General features: G+C 45.0%; 1 protein-coding gene across 1 annotated transcript in view; it reads left to right on the top strand.

Annotated features, from left to right (window-relative positions):
- NRG2 (neuregulin 2) overlaps nt 1–18,828 on the top strand; it is a 256,045-nt gene that overhangs the window by 192,673 nt on the left and 44,544 nt on the right. The window contains 1 exon segment of the mRNA XM_003339554.4: nt 12,914–13,085. Within this exon segment, the coding sequence (XP_003339602.2) occupies nt 12,914–13,085 (172 nt within the window).

Below are 18,828 nucleotides of genomic sequence, written 5' to 3'. Positions count from 1 at the left end.
TGCTAAAACCCATTGGGCTAAGCCTGTTCTCTGACTGAGTCTTCTGTCTTCACTAGGACCTACTCTGAACTTATTTTTTTTTAAACCTTACTTTCTGGCCTAGTAACAACTCTAAGACAGAAGGACAAGAGCTAGGCAAATGGGGTTAAGTGACTTGCCCAGGGTCACATAGGTAGGAAGTCACATTTGAACCTAGGTCCTCCTGACTCCAGGTCTGGGTCTCTATCCACTGAGCCACCTACCTGCCTCTCTGCTCTGTACTTTTTCAAGCTAAATAGACTAGCTAAGAAGTGTGAAGTGCACAACAGCATAGAGATAGCTAGATTTTGAATAACAAGACCTGGGTTTAAATTCTGGCTCTGATACTCAAAACTTGTGTGACAAGTCATTAGAATCTCAGTTTTCTCCTTCATAAAATGACCAATTTGGACCACACAAGTTGACTCTTTGATTTCTTTCATTCTCCATATCCATTCAATTTACCAAGCCTTGTCAATTCCACAGTCTCAACATCTCTCAAATCCATGTCCTTCTCATTCTATAAACCACCCTAGTCTGGGCCTTCATTACTTCTTACCTGGGCTTGGGGGGGGGGGCAAAAAACCTCCTATTTGTTCTTTTGCCTCTAGTCTCATTCATCTTCCAGTCTATTCTCCACACAGCTACCAAATCAATACTCCTAAAGCCCAAGGGTAGCCATGCCATTCCCCTACTGAGAAGATAAAGTAGCTCCCTACTACCTTGTTGTTGTTCTGTCATTTTCCAGTCATGTTTAACACTTTGTGACTTCATTTGGGGTTTTCTTAGCAAAAGTGCTGGAGTGATTTGTCATTTCCTTCTCCAGCTCATTTTCCAATGAGGAAATTGAGACAAACAGGTTTCAATGACTTGCCCAGGGCCTGAGTGTCTGAGGCTGGAATTGAACTCAGATCTTTCTGACTCTAGGTCCCACTGAGCCAACCTAGCTGCCTTTAGGATAAATTATAAACTCTTATTTGGCATTTTAAATCCTTCCAGATTGAGCTGACTGCTCTCTGCTTTCTCTTATGTACTCCATGTGCCAGCCAAACTGTCTTCCTTGCTGTTACCCATATATAATGATCCATCTTCCACCTCTGTCTTTTCATATGAGCTTTCTCTAACACTTGTGCCTCTTGACTTCTGATCTTGGAATCCCTGGCTCCTTCCAAGTCTTAACTCAAATACATTGATCTCCTCTGAGAGGTTTTTTCTGACTCCCCCAATTTTGGTACCCACCCACCCAAATCACCTGCACCTATCTGCAAGCACACTCTATACCAGCGATCAAATGTAAACTCTCCGAGGGCAGGGACTGTATCACTCTTGTACTGGTAACCCTAGGAGGCACATCTGATTCTTGATCTCTTTCAGAACGATATCGCTTATATTACTCAGGAAATGGAGGGTTTTCTCTAGGTAGTCCTGTCTTGTTTGTGTTTGGGGTCGAGTCTGTGGCTTTGACCTTGCGGAAACCATATTTGGACCAAATTCTCAATACTGATGAACTCACTGGAATATATGTAAATGGGAAGGGGGAAAAGTGGAGCTTTGTTTTGTTCTGTTCTTTCCTATTCCTTCTGACCTCAGAGCAGCCATGGGATTAACCATGTTGCTGTTGTTCAGTCCTATCTGACTCTTTGTGACCTCATTTGGGGTGTTCTTGGCAAATAATCACAAAGCATAGTTCATCATTTCCTTCTCATTTTGTGGATGAGGAAACTGAGGCAAAACAGGGTTAAGTGGCTTGTCGAGGGTCACCCAATTAGTAAGTATCTGATGCTAGACTTGAAATCAGATCTTCATGACTCCAGTTGATCTATCCACTGCACCACCTATTTAACCATCTACAGCAGGGATCCCCAAACTTTTTACACAGGGGGCCAGTTCACTGTCCCTCATGTTGGAGGGCCAGAGTATAAAAAAACATGAACAAATCTGTATACCACTGTCTGGGATAGCAGAGGCTGCAGCGCTGGCTGTGATGGGCCTGTCACACCTTGCACAGGCCCATCACTGCCACCACTATACCAGGCAGCAGTACACATAATGCGGAATCCCCTCCCCCAGATCACTGCTCACCATGCTGATGTCTTCCATTGTGCATCCACATAATCCTTTGCACCGCACCTCATTCTCATTCAGTTACTCTCAGAACAAGGCACCATAAAGGATAATGTCACTGGAAGTAGTACTGTATGTGAGCAACACTACTCTTTGTGGCACCACCACATACAGTGCTCCTCTCATTGACCACCAATGGAAGAGGTGTCCCTTCTGGAAGTGTATTAGGGGATGGATAAATGGCCTCAGAGGGCCACATGTGGCCCATGGGCCATAGTTTGGGGATCCCTGATCTAGAGTAATCCTTACATGTAGATAGAATTCAGAGCTTAGAATGTACTCTCACATTATTTGATCCTCACACAGCAGTCCTATGAAATAGACAGGGCAAGAATTCCTATAACAATTTTTTTAAATCCTTACCTTTTGTCTTTGAATTAATACTGTGTATTGGTTCTAAGGGCTAGACAATTGGGATTAAGTGACTTGCCCAGGGTCACACAGCTGGGAAGTGTTTAAGACCATTTTTGAACCCAAGACCTCCTGTCTTCAGACCTGGTGCTTTATCCACTGAGTCACCAAGTTGCCCTTTCTTATAGCTATTTTACAGATTAAGAAATTGAGGCTTAGTAAGACTGAATGACTTGCCAAAGGTCATATAACTAATAAGTAACAGAATCAGGACTAAAGAGTTTTCAGATTTCCTGGCTCCTAGATTCTTTCTACTCATGAACAAGAAGTGGGTTGGCAATGGTATACATCATTCCATAAGTATAAAAGAGTACTGCCATGAGCAGGGACCCCCAGAGCAAATGTGACCTAGTGGGCAGAGAGCCAGCCTTGAAAACAAGAAGGTCTAGATTCAAGTTCTACCTTTGGAACATGCTGTTTGAGAGATCCTGGGCAAATGTCTTTGTTTCTCAGTTTTTTAGGCAACTCTTCAGCCTATAAATTTCAACCTTCATTGGTAGGAGGATTTTCCTATATTCCTAAAATCACAGGCCCAGCCCCTACCCCTAACCTTGTATGCAAGGTCCTATTATTTAGGAAAAACCCTCACCTTTTGTCTAGGAATCAATACTGTGTGTTGGTTCTAAGGCAGAAGATTGGTAAGAGCTAGGCAATGGGGTTAAGATCTGAGGTCAAATTTGAACCCAGGACCTCCTGTCTCTAGGCCTGGCTCTCAATTCACTGAGCCACCTCACTGCCCCCTCTGCTATGGATTGTAAATGGATAATGTTGCTTCAGTGCATGGTCCAGTCAAGCCTGAGGGGGTGAACCAGAGGGGTAAATGGGTGGAAGGAGCAAAAGGAATAGATAGCAAATAAGTATGGGTAACTAAGAACCCTAGTTATTATTAATTAGGGATTTGTATGAGAAGACATTTCAGAAAAATTCAAAGTTTTGGATCAGTGCATCATGTGCAGTGCCCCCTGGTGGGTAAAAGTCAAGACCTGGCCCTCTCAGGAGGGAAGGAAGGAAAGAGGAAAGAAGAGAACCTTAGGAGATGATAGAATTTGGAAAGCAAGAGATCATCTAACCCAAGTCTCCTCTTCTTATAGATGAGTAACTGAGGCCCTCAAATGGAAGTGACTTGGACAAGGTCACATTGTCAATTAATGGCTGAATTGGCACTAGAACTCATATCTTCTTAGGCTTAGTAGATCCTTATTCTACTGTATTCTCTAGTCATCCCAGGCCCTCCAAAGGGAATGAGACTCTCTTGTCTTAAGCTAGGAATGGAAACAGAAGTCAGAGATAGTGGTACATGTTTCATTCTGGAGGGAGGGAGAAAAGGGGACTGCAATCCAAGATGGTTTTGGAAAAAACTCTGGAGTTGATCCAATCCTTGCCCATATTAATTTCCACCAGCCCTACCCCATTTGGGAGAGAAGAAGAATAGCCCCAAAGAATGTGCTCAGCTATCAGCTACAAAGGGAAGATATGGTACCCAGAACCTCTGGCCATACTTGAGGGCTCTTTGCTCTCTTTCTGTCTTTCTTCCCCCATCCACCCATCACCATGCACAAACAGGGAGGAGGAAAAAAAAAATCCCTAGTTCTAACCACTAGACTTCCTGGTATTATAACCGCGCGCGCGCACACACACACACACACACACACACACACACACACAGAAGTCTTTGCTCAGAAATAGATACATCCCCACTCTCCATACAGATAGAAAATGGAGATTTTTTTCTTTTTAGTATTTTCAGTCTTTTTTTCAACTCTTTCCTTCTTCTTAATATCAATTCTAAGACAGAAGCAAAGGCTAGGCAATTAGGGTTGTGACTTAAGCAGGGTCATACAGGTAGGAAATATCTTCATTCTTTTTTTTTTTTAATAAAACCCTTACCTTCCATCTTGGAGTCAATACTGTGTATTGGCTCCAAGGCAGAAGAGTGGTAAGGGCTAGGCAATGGGGGTCAAGTGACTTGCCCAGGGTCACACAGCTGGGAAGTGTCTGAGGCCAAATTTGAACCTAGGACCTCCCATCTCTAGGTCTGGCTCTCAATCCACTGAGCTACCCAGCTGCCCCCTAAATATCTTCATTCTTGATGTTAAATAAGCCTGCTTTGGGGAAAGTATTTGCTGGTCAATAGACTGTATCAAGGAATTGTTCATTCCTTTTCCCCTTTTCTGGATGTGACTCATATTGTATGTACTCTCTTCTTGCCTCAGAGTCATTTCCACATGATCTCAGTACCTATCTAGCAATCTCCTGACATCAGGGGATACAGTTCCTCATCTTCCCAAGCACTTCAGTTCTCCACACCTACTTTTGCTGGCCTCTCCCCCTATTTCTCTCTATGCACCCTCTGTTTCAGATTAATACTTCTGGAACACAGTATGCACCCATCTTCCAGCTTGATCCTCCTCTCTCACTGGAATGTTCTCTTTGCTGCCTTCCACATCCTACCTATATTTTATGCCACAAGGCATCCATAAATCCTTTCCTGATTGCTTCAACCAAAGATGACTTCTGACTCTGTATTTCTGTAAATCATTTTGCCTGCACCTTTTGTACGGTATCTGTCACATTCTGCCTTGTATTCTGGTAATTTATCAACAAATTTAGCTGGGGCATTAATCAGACTCTAAGCTCCCTGAAGGGATTCATTTATTTCACACCCCAGAAGGCCTTCTACTGAAAGGCATTTGTTGAATTGAATTAAAGGAAAGGCATTGTGACAGAAAAACACTGGAGAGACAGAGGCTACTGTCCTACTGACTGACCCAGATGGCCTCTAGAGTCAGTGATCCTTTAGTGTAGAGCTTGTAGAATCGAGTTGATCCCCCTGGGAGGAAGTTGAGTAAGATAGGCTCCAGCCCAAGGTTTTCTCTTTTCATCTGATTTCCTTGAAATGGAGAAAAAACATTTGAGTGGGCAGAGTTTGAAGGTGCTGGTTGGCACCCAAGAAGAAGCAACATCTCTGGCAAAGGGTGAAGAAAAAAGGATTCTTTTCCAAAAAGGAAGATCCTTTCTCCCCCTAACTTACCCCTGGGGTCTTGGTAAATTGTGGTGTTGTTTTTTTTTTAATTCTTACCTTCTATTTTAGAACTAATACTAAGTATAGGTTCCAAGGCAGAAGAGTGGTAAGAGCTAGGTAATTGGGATTAAATGAATTGCACAGGGTTACACTGCCAGGAACTGTCTGAGGCCAGAATTGACCCCAGGTCTTCCTGTCTCTAGCCGTGGCTCTCTATCCACTGAACCACCAAGCTGCTCCTGGTAAATTGTTAATGTTTTTGTTTTGCCAAGGCATTGATTTTTTCAAACTTTTTTTGTGGTTAGTAGAGACCTAACCTGGTTGAAAGTTTCTTTGGGGATTGTTTGAAATGGCTGATGAATATGTCCTTCTTTGGTTTGGGGGACAAAGACATTCAGCATCTTTATGAATGTAGAATGCTGGTACCAGAGTTCCACCTATTCAGGATTCTGCCTTTGGAGGGGGGTGGCTATCACAGAAGAATTCTTTTGGGGAGGTTATGGTTTTATCTCCTTGATAGGTGAGAGATCTTGGTTTCCAATACGTAGCACATGTTCCTAATATAATGATCAAATAACCATAAGTGACTGCATTTCCATAACCTACAGTTTTTCAAAATGATGATCCTGCAAATAGATTTATCTCATACCTTTTCAAACCTATTTCATGGAGGCTCAGTAGATAGAGAGCCAAGCCTGGAGTTCAGAGGTAAAATGGCATTCTTGGTTTTATTTCTAGCCTATGCCACCTCTTAGAGAAATGAGTTCTCCTCTAGGTGAAGTAGGGTTTCCTTTTATTTTTCTTAAAACTTCCCTTCTAACTAACTAACTTCCCTAACTAACAAGGACTGGATGCTTTGTTCTACTATCTCAGGTTTGGGGGTTAATAATACTTGCATATCCATATTCTTTGTCACTCTAAGCAGATCCCCAAATCATGGTAACAATGTTGGAAGCAACCCTTTAACATGGAACTGAGGAGATGCTCCAGAAGTCATTCTATCCCTGACTCCAAAGGCTAAGGCCTCTGGACTTCTCTGTCCCTAGACCCTCACCAATAAGAAGGTATTAAAGACACTCATTCAGACTCTGAACTCCCAGTGAGTCATCATCCTGGTGCAGGAGAATGTTGCAAATGACTCTGGGGTTCTGCTCTCAGCTGCAAAAACCTTTGTCAAAAGTTGAAGAAAGTAGAGTTAAAAAAGTTGTCAGTGAATAAAGGGGCTCTTGAGGCTTAGAATAGACAGATAACTAAAAGAAGTTGGGCAACCTGACCTTCCTGTTAGCCCTCCATCTCCACCCCACCCAGGCCCTACAGCAGAGATGGGGCAGAGGAAAAGAGCAGATCTCTCCACTGGGAGTTGGAGAAGTTTTGCTACATACAACTAAGACCCCGATTATCTTCCATCTCATGCCCTTAATAAGGTAAAAGCTGGCCCTTTAAAGGTTGGAGATGAGTGAAGATACAGACCTAGGTGTAATGGAGCAGGCCTACAGTCCCTGTTACTGGAGGTAACAAAGCTGGTGGAGTGATTGACTTTAGGAGTTCTGAGCTGCAGTTGGGCTAAAACCAATTCACAAAATTAAAAATAATAATAATAATAACAACCAATTCAGGTGTCTACACCAAGTTTGACATCAACATAGTGAGTCCCTGAGGGGGCAAAACGTGAAGTTTCTGTGCCAGTCATCAGAGGATCAGCCTGTATGTGGTAGCTGAAGGTACAGATTTAATGTGTCATCACCCTTGGGGTAGAAGGAAGCCAAACCAGTGGGCCTGGCAAGGGTGGCCCATACCTCTCATGGATGGGGCAGGGAACCTTTGTGTCTCCCTGGATGATTGCAGTTTATACCCATGTACTTCTGTGATATCTGGATGACCATAGTCCCTGTCCCATGTACCTCTGTGATATGCCTCACCCTACTCCCCAGGAGATTGTAGCTTCTGCCTCATGTGGCTCTGTTACCTTTATTTTTTGTCTCAGTTCAGTCATTTCAGTCTTGTCCAACTCTACAACCTTATGTGGGATTTTCTTGGCAAGGATACTGGAGTGGTTTGCCATTTCCTTCTCCAGCTCATTTTACATATGAGGAAACCGAGGCCAATAGGGTTAAGTGACTTGCCCAGGGTCACACAGCTAGTGTCTGAGGCCAGATCTGAATTGGGGAAGAAGAGTCTTCCTGACTCTAGCCCCACTGTGCCACCTAGCTGCCTAGTTTAATTTTAGTCCCTGTCTATCTAATTCTCCAGATAGCTAGAGTCTCTTTTTCATCTCTATATCTGATTCCCCCAAGTGCCTGTGCTCTTCTCTACCTACCCATGTAACCTCCTGAATGACTGACTATCCCAGAGTTGGCTTCTACATATGCTGTATGTAATGGAAGGTGGAGGGAAAAACCACCAGATGAGTCAGTGGGGGGATGCTCTCCCCAAAGTAACCCAGAGATGCTAGCCTTGGCTCCAATCAGTCTTTTCTTCCCTCTTAAAACTTTCTCTCTTTTCTTTCACCTCCTCTTTCTCTCTTGGTCCCAACCTGATTTCTCTTTCTCCCTGGCTTCCTCAGCCTGTTCTCTGCAGAAGAATATGGCAATAGACATGTCATAAATGTTTGTTATCCAACACTTGAACTGAGTTCAGTTGAGACTCCAACAGCCCTGCTTTGGTTCAGTCTGCAAGGCTGGTTAAGATGAAGAAGAAATTGCATTTCTCTGGTTCTTTAAGGTTTTGCCAAGAGCTTGGTATATATTATCTCCATTTTGATCCTTATAAAACCCTGGGGGGTTGGTGCTATTATTATCCCCATTTTAGAAATGAACCCGATAAAGGTTTGAAGTGATTTGCTCAGGGTCACAAAGGTCCTCAGGGAGGCAGGATTCAAACCCAGATCTCCCAGATTCTGGTGCACCAGCTAGCTGCCTAAGCCAGGCAGGGGCAGACAAAAACACCAAGCTAGATGCATGCCAGGCTGCCATCAGAAACCTTGCCCCTGGGGGATGCAAATTGGCTCAGCTCAGAGTATCTATGCCAAGGCCCCTCGGTGCTGCCTGCACCCATGCATACCTGAAGGCGGAGCCACTCCTGCAGACCAATCAGAGGCAGGGCTGTGAGCCTGTCTGGCTGCCCATTTCACAGAGGAGGGGGAAGGGGCAGACGCCCGCTGAAGCAGCCTCTTACATCTGTTGCATTTTTTTTTAATTTCCATTTCTTTTCTTTTCCATTTGAACTCAGAGTCTATAATTACCAGCCTATGGGTTGCAGCAGGATCAGGGGTGGGAAGAGGGAAATTGGAGACAACACCTCCATCTGGGCTGGGGTGCAGGTGGAAGCTACTTGGGAAGGTGGAGGGGGCTGTGGAGGTGCTGGGGCCCGGCTGACAGATGGGAGGTGGGAGACTTTGATGTTTCGGGGTGTTTCCCAGCAAAGGGGCTGGTTCAGCATTAGTCAGGAGGGCGAGGATCATTAGCCCTTTCAAGAGCCCGCTGGCCCTGCCCACCTATCCCCTTGTTGTTGATGGGCGGAGCCTGGCAGGGAGGGTGGTGGGGTGGGGGTGGGGGGGTCTGTGCTTTCCCTGGGTGGCGAAGCCAGGCCTTCAGTGTCAGATCTCTGAAGGCCCGGTGCCTGCCTCAGATTAACGAGGTTGGGCTGTTCGCATCAGAGGCGCCTCCCAGAATGCTAAAAATGAAAATAACTTGTTGATGATGTTGTTTTTTTTATGCTAGTACCGGGACACAGGAGTGACGCCTTGGTGCAAGTGGGTGGGTGGGTGGTGTTGCACCCCAGATGAAGGCAGCAAACTCCCCTGCTCCCACTCCTCCTTGGGGCCCCGAGGCCTTTGACCTTTGTAGTGTCATCTGTTTTCCTTCAACTTTGTAGAACCTGGCCCTAAGGAAAAGACTTTCATGGTGACTTAAGGTTTCTATGAGGCATTTCCCTTTTATCGGATGTACCACAGCTGCCAAAGGGGAACCTCTCTGCCCCTAAACCTCTGCAGTCTGAGGAAGTTTCAGGGAGGTCCTTCTCAGAGATGGAGAAGTGAACTAGGGAATCTCTTGGAAAGCCTTTTCTGACTCAAGAAATTCAGGAAAGCTGAGGTTCTAGGGATGGATTTCCAGAAGGAGAGAGAATTCTCAGGGCAACCCCGAAGAGAACTCCCCTATCCCCTGAGTTTCACACCATGCAGTTATATTGAACTGAAATCTTAAAAGGGACCCAGTTGAGGAGGTAGAATCCCTGAGACTCACTTCTTTCCTTCTTTTGCCATCTAGCTCCAGGGTGACCCCTGGATTTTCAGTTAGGCATCAATGTTGTTTCTTTTCTTTTTTCTTAAACACTTACTTTCTGTCTCAGAATCTATAGTAAGTATGATTACTTGATTCAACGGCTGAAGAGTGGTAAGGGCTAGGCGGTTGGAGTTAAGTGACTTGTCCAGGGTCACACAGCTAAGAAGTGTCATATTTGAACCCAGGGTCTCCTATCTCTAGGTCAGGCTTTCTATCCACTGAGCCACCTTGAAGCTGCCCCTAAGGAGTAGGTTTGTTTCGAAGGGACGTTCTGTTCCCCCTGCTTCATACCCAGCACTTTATCTTTCTGTTGCTGGCCTCTGCATATTTGCCCATCTACCGGGCCCCATTTAATTACATTACATGACTTGAACTCCATAGTCTCTCTTTGGGGCTGGAGCTGCCTTTAGTTTTCTGCTTTAAAGTTCCCCTTTTTAAGGGCTCTCTATTTCTCTGGTCCAGAGGCGCATAATGAGAATAAATGTGGAGGTAAATCCTTCCTGTGGCTGGGGTTTCAGTGTCCCTATAGATGCTGGGTTCCTTATGCCATCTCACTGTACCCTCCAGCCCAGACAGGTTCTAGAGTGAATCCCAAAAGGTAGGTTCCCCCAATTTGCTTGGGACTGCCCCTGAGATAATTTTCTGATTATTAGATGAAGAGGATCCTAATTTCTCCTTACTCCAAGGTCCCCTGGGCTTCAGCTCCCCTCATTGGACTCCTGCTTAAAGCCTAGTCCTAAACATCTGGAAGCAGTCAGTTCTCATGGGATCATATTTTCTGTCCTCCTTCTATCAGTACTAATAAGATTAGTCCCCATTTTGTCCCCATAAGTCACACAGCAGTCAGGGAAAGAAATAAAGTACTATGGAGCACCACTATGTACTCCTGGCCATGAGGTACTATTGGGGGAAGCTCTATGCTTTCAGCCCTCCCCTCCAGACCTTGAGTGTTAGCCTAGGTTCAGCCTACCTTAGGAACATATAGCCTTCCTACTACCCCATCTCTGTGTTCCTTCTTTAAACTAGCCAGGCTGACCCCAGAAAATCCACCCTGTTGGGCTGAATATCCCAGGACTCATTCCCCAATGCTCTCTATTCCTGGGTAGAGCCCACGATGCTGACAGCTTGCTTACTACAGAGTGGAATTTTATAGGTACCAAGAACCTACCCTCTTATCCTCCCCCTACCTCAGCTAATCCTTTGAATAGGGGCCAGCAGCTTTGAAGATGTAGTTACCACAAAGGCAACTTGTGACAGAGTTAAATCACTGAACTGCTGGGCAGAAGACTATTTCCAGCCTCACCAAGTTCCAAAGGGCTTTAGGAAAAGGCAATGGATTTAGGAGTTAAATTCCAGCTCAGTTACTTCCCAGGGCCTTGTATAAAATCTTTTCATTTCTTGGTTTCTGTATGGTCATTCTTAAAATTAGGAGTCAAATCTATTAGCAAGCATTTATTATATGCCAGACTGTGCTAAGCACAGGATATAAAGAAAGACAAAATCCTTTAAGGTTCTTTCTAACTCTAAAATACTCTTGGTCAAATTGTCTCCCTCACTTCTATTTTCTCATCTGGAGCTGAGGATACTTGGATCACAATTCACTTGATTATGGTGAGAATCAAAGAAAAAATGGGAAAGGAATTCACAAAACTCTATACATCTGTAAGAGAATATAAAGTTGTTCAATTCTCTTGAGAGAGAACACTGAAAGGCACTGTGATATAATGGAAAGGGGAGATAAAGGATTTGGAATCAAGAAGATCAGGATTCAAATCTGGAATCTAATACTCTTTGGTGGTATGATGATGGGCAGATCACAACCTTAAAAAAATTTTTTTTTGGTATTCAAACTCAATTTTCCCTTTCCACATCCCCTTCCTCATTAGGGGAAAGACAGGAAATGCTTATAATTTATAGCAAAACAAATTCCCAAATTGGCCATTTGCAAAAGTTTATATCTCAATCTGGACTTTGAGTCCAGATCTTTCTGTTAAGAGGGAGTAGTAGCATGCTTCATCATGGTTCTTTTGGAATCTTGACTGGCCATTGCATTGATCAGAGGTCTTAACTCTTTCAAAGTTGTTGGCTTCACAATATTGTTATTGTGTAAACAGTTTCTCTGGGTTCTGCTCATTTTACTCTGCATCATGCCATGCAAATCTTTACAGGTTTCTCTGACACTGTCCCTTTCATCATTTTTTTCAGCACAAGAGTATTCCATAGTTTGTCCAGCTTTTCCCCAATTGATGGGTGCCCCTTTAGTTTTCAGCTCTTTGATGTCACAAAAAGACCTACTACAGATGTGTCCTTTCTTTGAGGCTTTGGGAGGAGGGTCTCAATCTAGTAATGATATGCTTGGGTCAAAGGATATGGATGGACAGCTTAGAAATTTGGGGAGCATGGTTCCAAATTACCTTCCAAAAGTTCTCAGTTCATCAACAATATATTAATGTGTGTTTGTTTTCCCATGGGCACACCAATGTTTATAATTTTTCTTTTATGTCATCTTTGCATATGACATAATCAACAGACCATTATGAAGCAGAACCTCAGAGTTGCTTTAAGTTGGCCTCATGTAATACCTTATAAAGCTTTAGTTTCCTTTTCTGCAAAATGGGGATAAAAATACCAGTGGTACTTATCTCACAGGGTTGTTGTGAGATGCAAATGAGATAATGTATGTAAAATGTTTTGTAAACCTTAAAGTGCTCATATAAATGTCAGCTTACAATTATTTATGCTCACACTCAGATGCAAATGACTGATCACCAATCTTTTCCTGAGAGCAGATTTGGGAAAAGGAGAAAGGGAAAAGGAAAGATCTGGGTCACTGAAAGATTTGTTAAGATGCTCCATGAAAAGGGGGAAAGGCAAAAAAGAAGAAGCCTGAGGGCACCCGAGATTAAACTTTGCCAAAATAACAATTTGGCCAGCTATGTATGGGCCAAGCCTCACCAGGCACATGCACACTCTGTTGCCTTTTCAGGGGAATCCCCATCTGCTATGCACTACCTTCAGAGCTGGGATTGATGATTCCTTCTGTCTTGTGTTTTTTCAGCTGTCCCACCCAAGTTGAAGAAAATGAAGAGCCAGACGGCCCAGGTGGGGGAAAAGCAGTCCCTGAAGTGTGAGGCAGCTGCCGGCTATCCTCAGCCCACCTACCGTTGGTACAAGGATGGAAAGGAGCTCAACAGGAGCAAGGATATCCGAATTAAGTATGGGAATGGCAAGTAAGTACCTGCTTTCCCAAACAATAGTGGCCTACCCCGCACCCGGTGGGTGACCTCCAAGAAGCAGAGAGCTGGAATCCAGGCTCTGAAACCCCAGCTGGCCTCATAAGGACAGGAGCAAGAGGCAAAACTGAGAACTTGGGGTTGCACTCACCCTAAGGCTAATTAGTGACTCCCCTCCCCCAGGGTGCATATTGCCCAGCCATATTGCCCATCTCTCCTTCCTCCTATTCTTTACTCACTCCCTCTGTCTGCCTTATCTCTGGGGCTTTGGATGTAGCCAAAGCATATAGTGCCATCAGGCTCCTGAGAACTTAACTTAGTAAGTGCTCAGTAAATTGTTGTGATTCTCTGAAGGCAACTTTAATTCATAAGTGAAGGAGATGATCTATCTAGAGTGATTCCAGGGGCGGGGAAAGAGACCACCCTTCCTTATCTCCTCAGGATCTTACCACAATAGCTGAAATCCTCACCATTAGTCATTGCTTTAGATTGGGGTGTTAGCCTCGTAATGCTTCCATTCAAAAGTACCTGGTGTCTCTGAGGGGTATCATATGTACCCATTAGAGATGGTTAACTTAGATTAAATTGCTGGCTGTCACTTTGCAGACCACAAAGTCCCAAGGGGAAGTGACATGATTTTAAAGAATGGTAGGAGAAAGTGACAAGCACCAGATATGCCCTTGGGAAGGGTGACCAAAAGCAGATTGGGGAGAGGGAATAGCAAGGTAAACCACTTGCTTTACAGTTCTGCCCTACTGACTATGATGCAGCCACCCTCCCCTCCCTAGAAGTGGCTGCATTTAGGTGTTTACAAGGAGAGGAATTAGGAAGAGAGTATCTGGATGTGCTATCTGTTTCAGTCAGCCACTGTTTGAAGAGGATGCAAAATATCTATCCTTGGGAAAGTATTTGTCTGTCCCTGTCTTTTCCAGGATCATGACACAACATTAGTTTTATCTACTTCTGCTGGAGCCTGGGGGTTCCCAGTCCATCTCTTTCCTGAAAGCGTGGCCCCTTGGTTATATCTGTTTGAGTCTAGTCCTAGAGGAAGTAGTGTAGGGGCTTTTTGAGATCTTGGACTAAGTTGGCCAATGTCATCATCTTCTGTCCTGGGCAAGTGTGTATATGAGGGACACTCTGGGGGAAACCAGCTGCAGCATTGAGAAGACCTCAGGATTGAGTCCCTTTCTGTCTATGCCTCCTACCAGAAAAAGGTAACAACTCAACATTTACCTGTATCCATGGCAGCCTTTAAGTCAGTGAATCAGAGGGGTTGTGTGGGTGAGCAGGAAGAGAGAACAGGGATGCTATTAATGAAAAGCTCCGTACTACCAGCAAAATAAAAGTCCTCCTGGATTCTTCCTTGTATCCCAGACTCAAATTTTTGTTCAGTTCAATTCGCTAGTACATGTTGCCCCTTGGACAACATTCACCCCACCCAAGATCCCTTCCAACTGCAGTCAATGATCTCCTGTATCTTCTCTCCCCTGGCCCTGTTCATTCACATAAACTTAAAGGTGGGCAGCACCACATCTCTCCCTCCTTCCCTTCCTCCATCACCACCAGAGAGAGCTACATAAAACCAGTTCCCTCAACCCCGTTTTTATCCCTAAACCCATACTATCCCTTCAAAGAAAAACCTAGAGTTTAGGGAGGCCCTGGGATTGATGTTGCTGAGGGCACATTTCTGATGTTTTGCTCTTCTATCCACTGCCTGTGGTCAGTACCACTTGTGGTAGCTAGAGGGGTGGCCAGGCTGAATGATCTGCAGCCTTCATGCTATAGGTTTTGCTGTGAGAGTCCTTTAAAGCATTGGGCATGAGGATCATGGACACCGGTCCTGATCAATGGGAAGTGAGTGGTGGCATCACTAGAAGTAACTCTCCTGATTGATCTAGAATTGACTCTCATCCACCCCATTTTGGTAGGACTCCCAAGGTGGAATTCAGGAAAAGGGAACTCCAGTCTGACCCTGTCCTTTACCTTGATTGAAGCTTGGAGGATTTTTATGACTGATTAAGCAGTTGTTTTCTCCTATGTCTGGGATACTCAGGCCCTCCTCCATTTCTCATTTTCTTCCTGAGACAGCTGCTACCTTAGTAGGCCCTTTGTCAAGTTGTTCTCTAGTACTGAGGTGGGGGTTCCCCAGATCTTTCCTTCCTGTGCACCCTGTAACATTAAATGATGCCCCCAAATCATTTCATATAATGTGTATGAATTATCTCATAGTGAAACCTCTCTCCCTCCCCTTCCTCATCCCAGCCCTGTTTTGAAGGAGGGTTACAGGAACAACATGGCGCTGAGAAAACATCTATGTGTGGCCTATTCCCCTTCCCCCTCCCTCATTCCCATGGAAGTAGCCCAATTAGATCCACATACACAGGTTTTAGGCCTGCAACATTGAAGAGTTCAGACAGATCTCTGCCCTGAGCCCTGAGCCTCAGAGTCCCTTGGAAGCAGATTTTCATGTGTATTTTTGAACATCCTGCCCCTACCCAACTCCCTAGCTGGCATTTTGGGGAAAGGGGCAAGTGTCTGTTCCCTCCCACCCAAGGAAGAACAATAGAGACCTGTCTTCTTCATTTACTACATACTATATCCATAGCAAATATTTTCTTCTACCTCTGTCACTATCTCTCTTCTCTCTGTCTCTCTCCTCTCTCTTTCTCGGTCTCTCTCCTCTTTCTGTCTCTCTGTTGCTGTATTCTCTCTCATCTTCTGTCATGATCTGTCTGCAAGGCTTCACTACAGTCTCTCCTTCCTTCTTTCCCAAGCAGTTTTTTTTTTAATCTCCACCTCTTCCCCTCCTCCCCCCCCAGCTCAGGATCCAGGTCCCTCCCCTGGAGAACTACATGTTCCATCATTAATGAGAAGCAGGCTAGGACAGGCCCTGCAGGCGAGCGGGCAGCTCAGAGAGGAAATGTGGGGATTGGAGGGGGGGGGCCAGGGAGAGGCAGAGCATTCCTACCAGAGCCACTGTATGAGAATGGGGGTGCCAGGTCACACAGGGAAATAAAATTTAGAAACCAAGGGGATACAACATATGAAGAGGCAGCCTGAGCCATTGAGAGGAGAGAATGTTAAACTGAGGGGAGGAGGAGAGTGTGGAAGACAGGACTCCAGTGTGACAGGACAGAGGAGAGCCATTAGAAACCAAAGCTGATGAGATGGTGAGAAGATAGGAACCTGACTCCAAAGACTTTCCAGGGGGCTTTATTCCCTCCTTCTATGGAGCTGGTATCATACTGTGTTGTGTGCCTCAGTTTTTCCCTCTGAGCCCTTCCCTTCTAATGAGTAACCAATGGGATGGGTCCTAATTCTAAAATGCCTGAGCATCTAAGTCTCCCAGAAGAAAGATTCTTAACCTTTTTGTTGTTGTTGTTATGGATCCTTTTGCCTGTCTGGTGAAACTTATGAGCCCCTTCTCTGAATGATGTTTCTAAGTGCTTCAAACAATATATATCAGATTACAATGGAAACCAAATATATTGAATTCATTTGGGGAAAAAATTTAAAAAGTAAACAAGTCTTGAGCCCTAGGTTAAGAATGTCTGTCTTACAGATAGTAAAAGTCTCCAGAGGGCATCATACGTGACCTCTTTACCTCAGAACAGAGCAACTTAAGATACCTATACTGTTCTTCCTGCAGATTTCCAAAAAAAATTACTTGACTGCATATTTGAATATTCCCCTTGCCATTGGGAAGGTCTTCCTTAGATCTATCTACCAATCTGCTAGCTGAAGCATAGACCTATTCCTCTGGGCACTGCCCTTATAAAGCACCACTAAGGAAACTTTCCAAGTTGGGGTATGGGGAAAGGGGGAGGGAAGCAAAACTGTTCTTTTAGGTCCCAAAGGTTCAACATTTACACTGTCTGACTCCATGGCCATCATGTATCCCTTTTTCTGGGGTGAGATTCCTAGGGAGGGGTGGCAAGGGCAGATTCCTAACAAAGGGGAACATAGTTTCTGATTAAGTTGGAGCCAAGGAGGAGATAGGATGGTCAGAGGGACCTTAAAGATTATTTTTACTAAAAGAAACCAAATGTAATTGACAAAATGAGCCCCAAGGCCATGGGCAGAAGCTGGGCCAAGGAGCTGAAAATATGCTTTGGGGAAGGAGCAATAGCTGTGGCATCACCCGCTATATATCCATAGCAACAAGAAATGTTGACTAGACAACTGTTAAGGAGCTCTCCCCTGGGGTCCTGAGAGGGAGATGGTCCCTAGAGGCTTCTGGACTCATTGAAGGGGAAGATTTCTCTAGAAAAGAAACAAGTGGTGCTTGACAGTTTGATTTGTTTGATATGGTCCTCTCATCCCCATACCAGTCCCCCTCTCCCTCCTCCCACCCCACTGAGTTTCTGGCTTTCCCTATCTCCTGTTGTCTTAATCATCTCACCCTTCCCCCACTGCTTTTCCTCCCACCTTAACCCAACCCCCCCCCCCCCATCCCTCACACACTCTGCTCACGGCAATAGCTAGGGGCCCCTGGGCAAGGCATATTCTGGGAAGTTGGTAATTAGTTTTGCTATTCAGTAATGAAAAGAAGAAGTCCTGTTGTGTAAGGAGATTTTCCTGCTTTGTCCTGTTTCTCCCAGGGGATAGGCTGCTGTCCTGTGCTTTTATCCAGAAGACTGGACAGGTTGGGGGGGGGGGGTCAGGGGATGGGAAGGCCCAACAGTTTATTCTCTAGGTAGCACCAGGGGGGTTCTAAGGAGTTAGGGATGTCAGAGAAGTAGAGGTAGTGCTATCCCAAAGGAAATGAAAATAAAAGCAATGGAGTAGAAAATACAGAAAAGGCAACTTATGAGAAAAAAGTGGATGCATCACCGTGACCCACTTTGGTGCTGGGTGAGGGGGGAGTTATGCCAAGAAGTATTCTGGAGGCAAAGGATCAGGTACCTGAGAAAGTTTTTAAAAATATATTTTAGTATCAATGAACAGCTAATTAATAGAACAGCTGCACCCCACCCCCTCTCAGAAGCTAGCCTTATTTCCAGAGGCTGAAGAGATTCCAAAGAGAGGGACAGACCCCTAGAGTTTCTGAGGAGATGTTTTTCAGGGTAGGAATCACCCTCTGATTAGCCTCTGAGCCACAAGCAGTAACCCTTGAGAGGGAGAGTGATTAGTTGGGCACTTTATTTCCCTGCAAGATGTAGCATTTAGTGCTCCCTGACTTCTCTGGTCCTCATAGTCCTTATGAAGGGAGGACACTCACTAGCTCACCAACAGAGAAAGGAAAGGTGGTACAAAGTTTGCTAGGGAAAGAGACTTAGCCTAGAAGTCAGAAGGTGGAGGCTCTAGGACCAGCTCTACCATTAAAGGCCTGTCTGAGCCTCAGTTACTTCTTCATCTGTAAAATGGGACTAATTATCCCTTCCTCAGAGAGATGAGAGGGGAGAAGGTTCAAAGTGCTCATACAAATAGGTGGTGGTAGTGGTGATGTGGCATTCTACTGCAAGCCCACTTGATCAGAAAGGTTGGGAGCTGGAGAGACAGGGAGCAATGCTCTAGGTTTGGCTTAGGTGTTGGCAACTCGGCAGCCCTGAAAAGCTGTTATCAAAGTGGCTGCTCTCCAAGGTGCTGGGGAGCACCTGGTCCCATCTTAACCTCACCAAGCCTCAAAGTTCATGAGAATCCATTTGGCCACAGTAGCCTGACTCTCAGGGCCTCCAACATTTGCAGAAAGTGCCCCTCCTCCCCAAGCTGAGGCCTCGGTGGGGCTCCCAGCCACCTC

The sequence above is a fragment of the Monodelphis domestica genome, chromosome 1 (genome assembly GCF_027887165.1).
Source record: "Monodelphis domestica isolate mMonDom1 chromosome 1, mMonDom1.pri, whole genome shotgun sequence".
NCBI classification, from domain to species: Eukaryota; Metazoa; Chordata; class Mammalia; order Didelphimorphia; family Didelphidae; genus Monodelphis; species Monodelphis domestica.
Note: the sequence above shows the minus strand (reverse complement) of the source record. Positions and strands in the feature narration are given on the sequence as shown.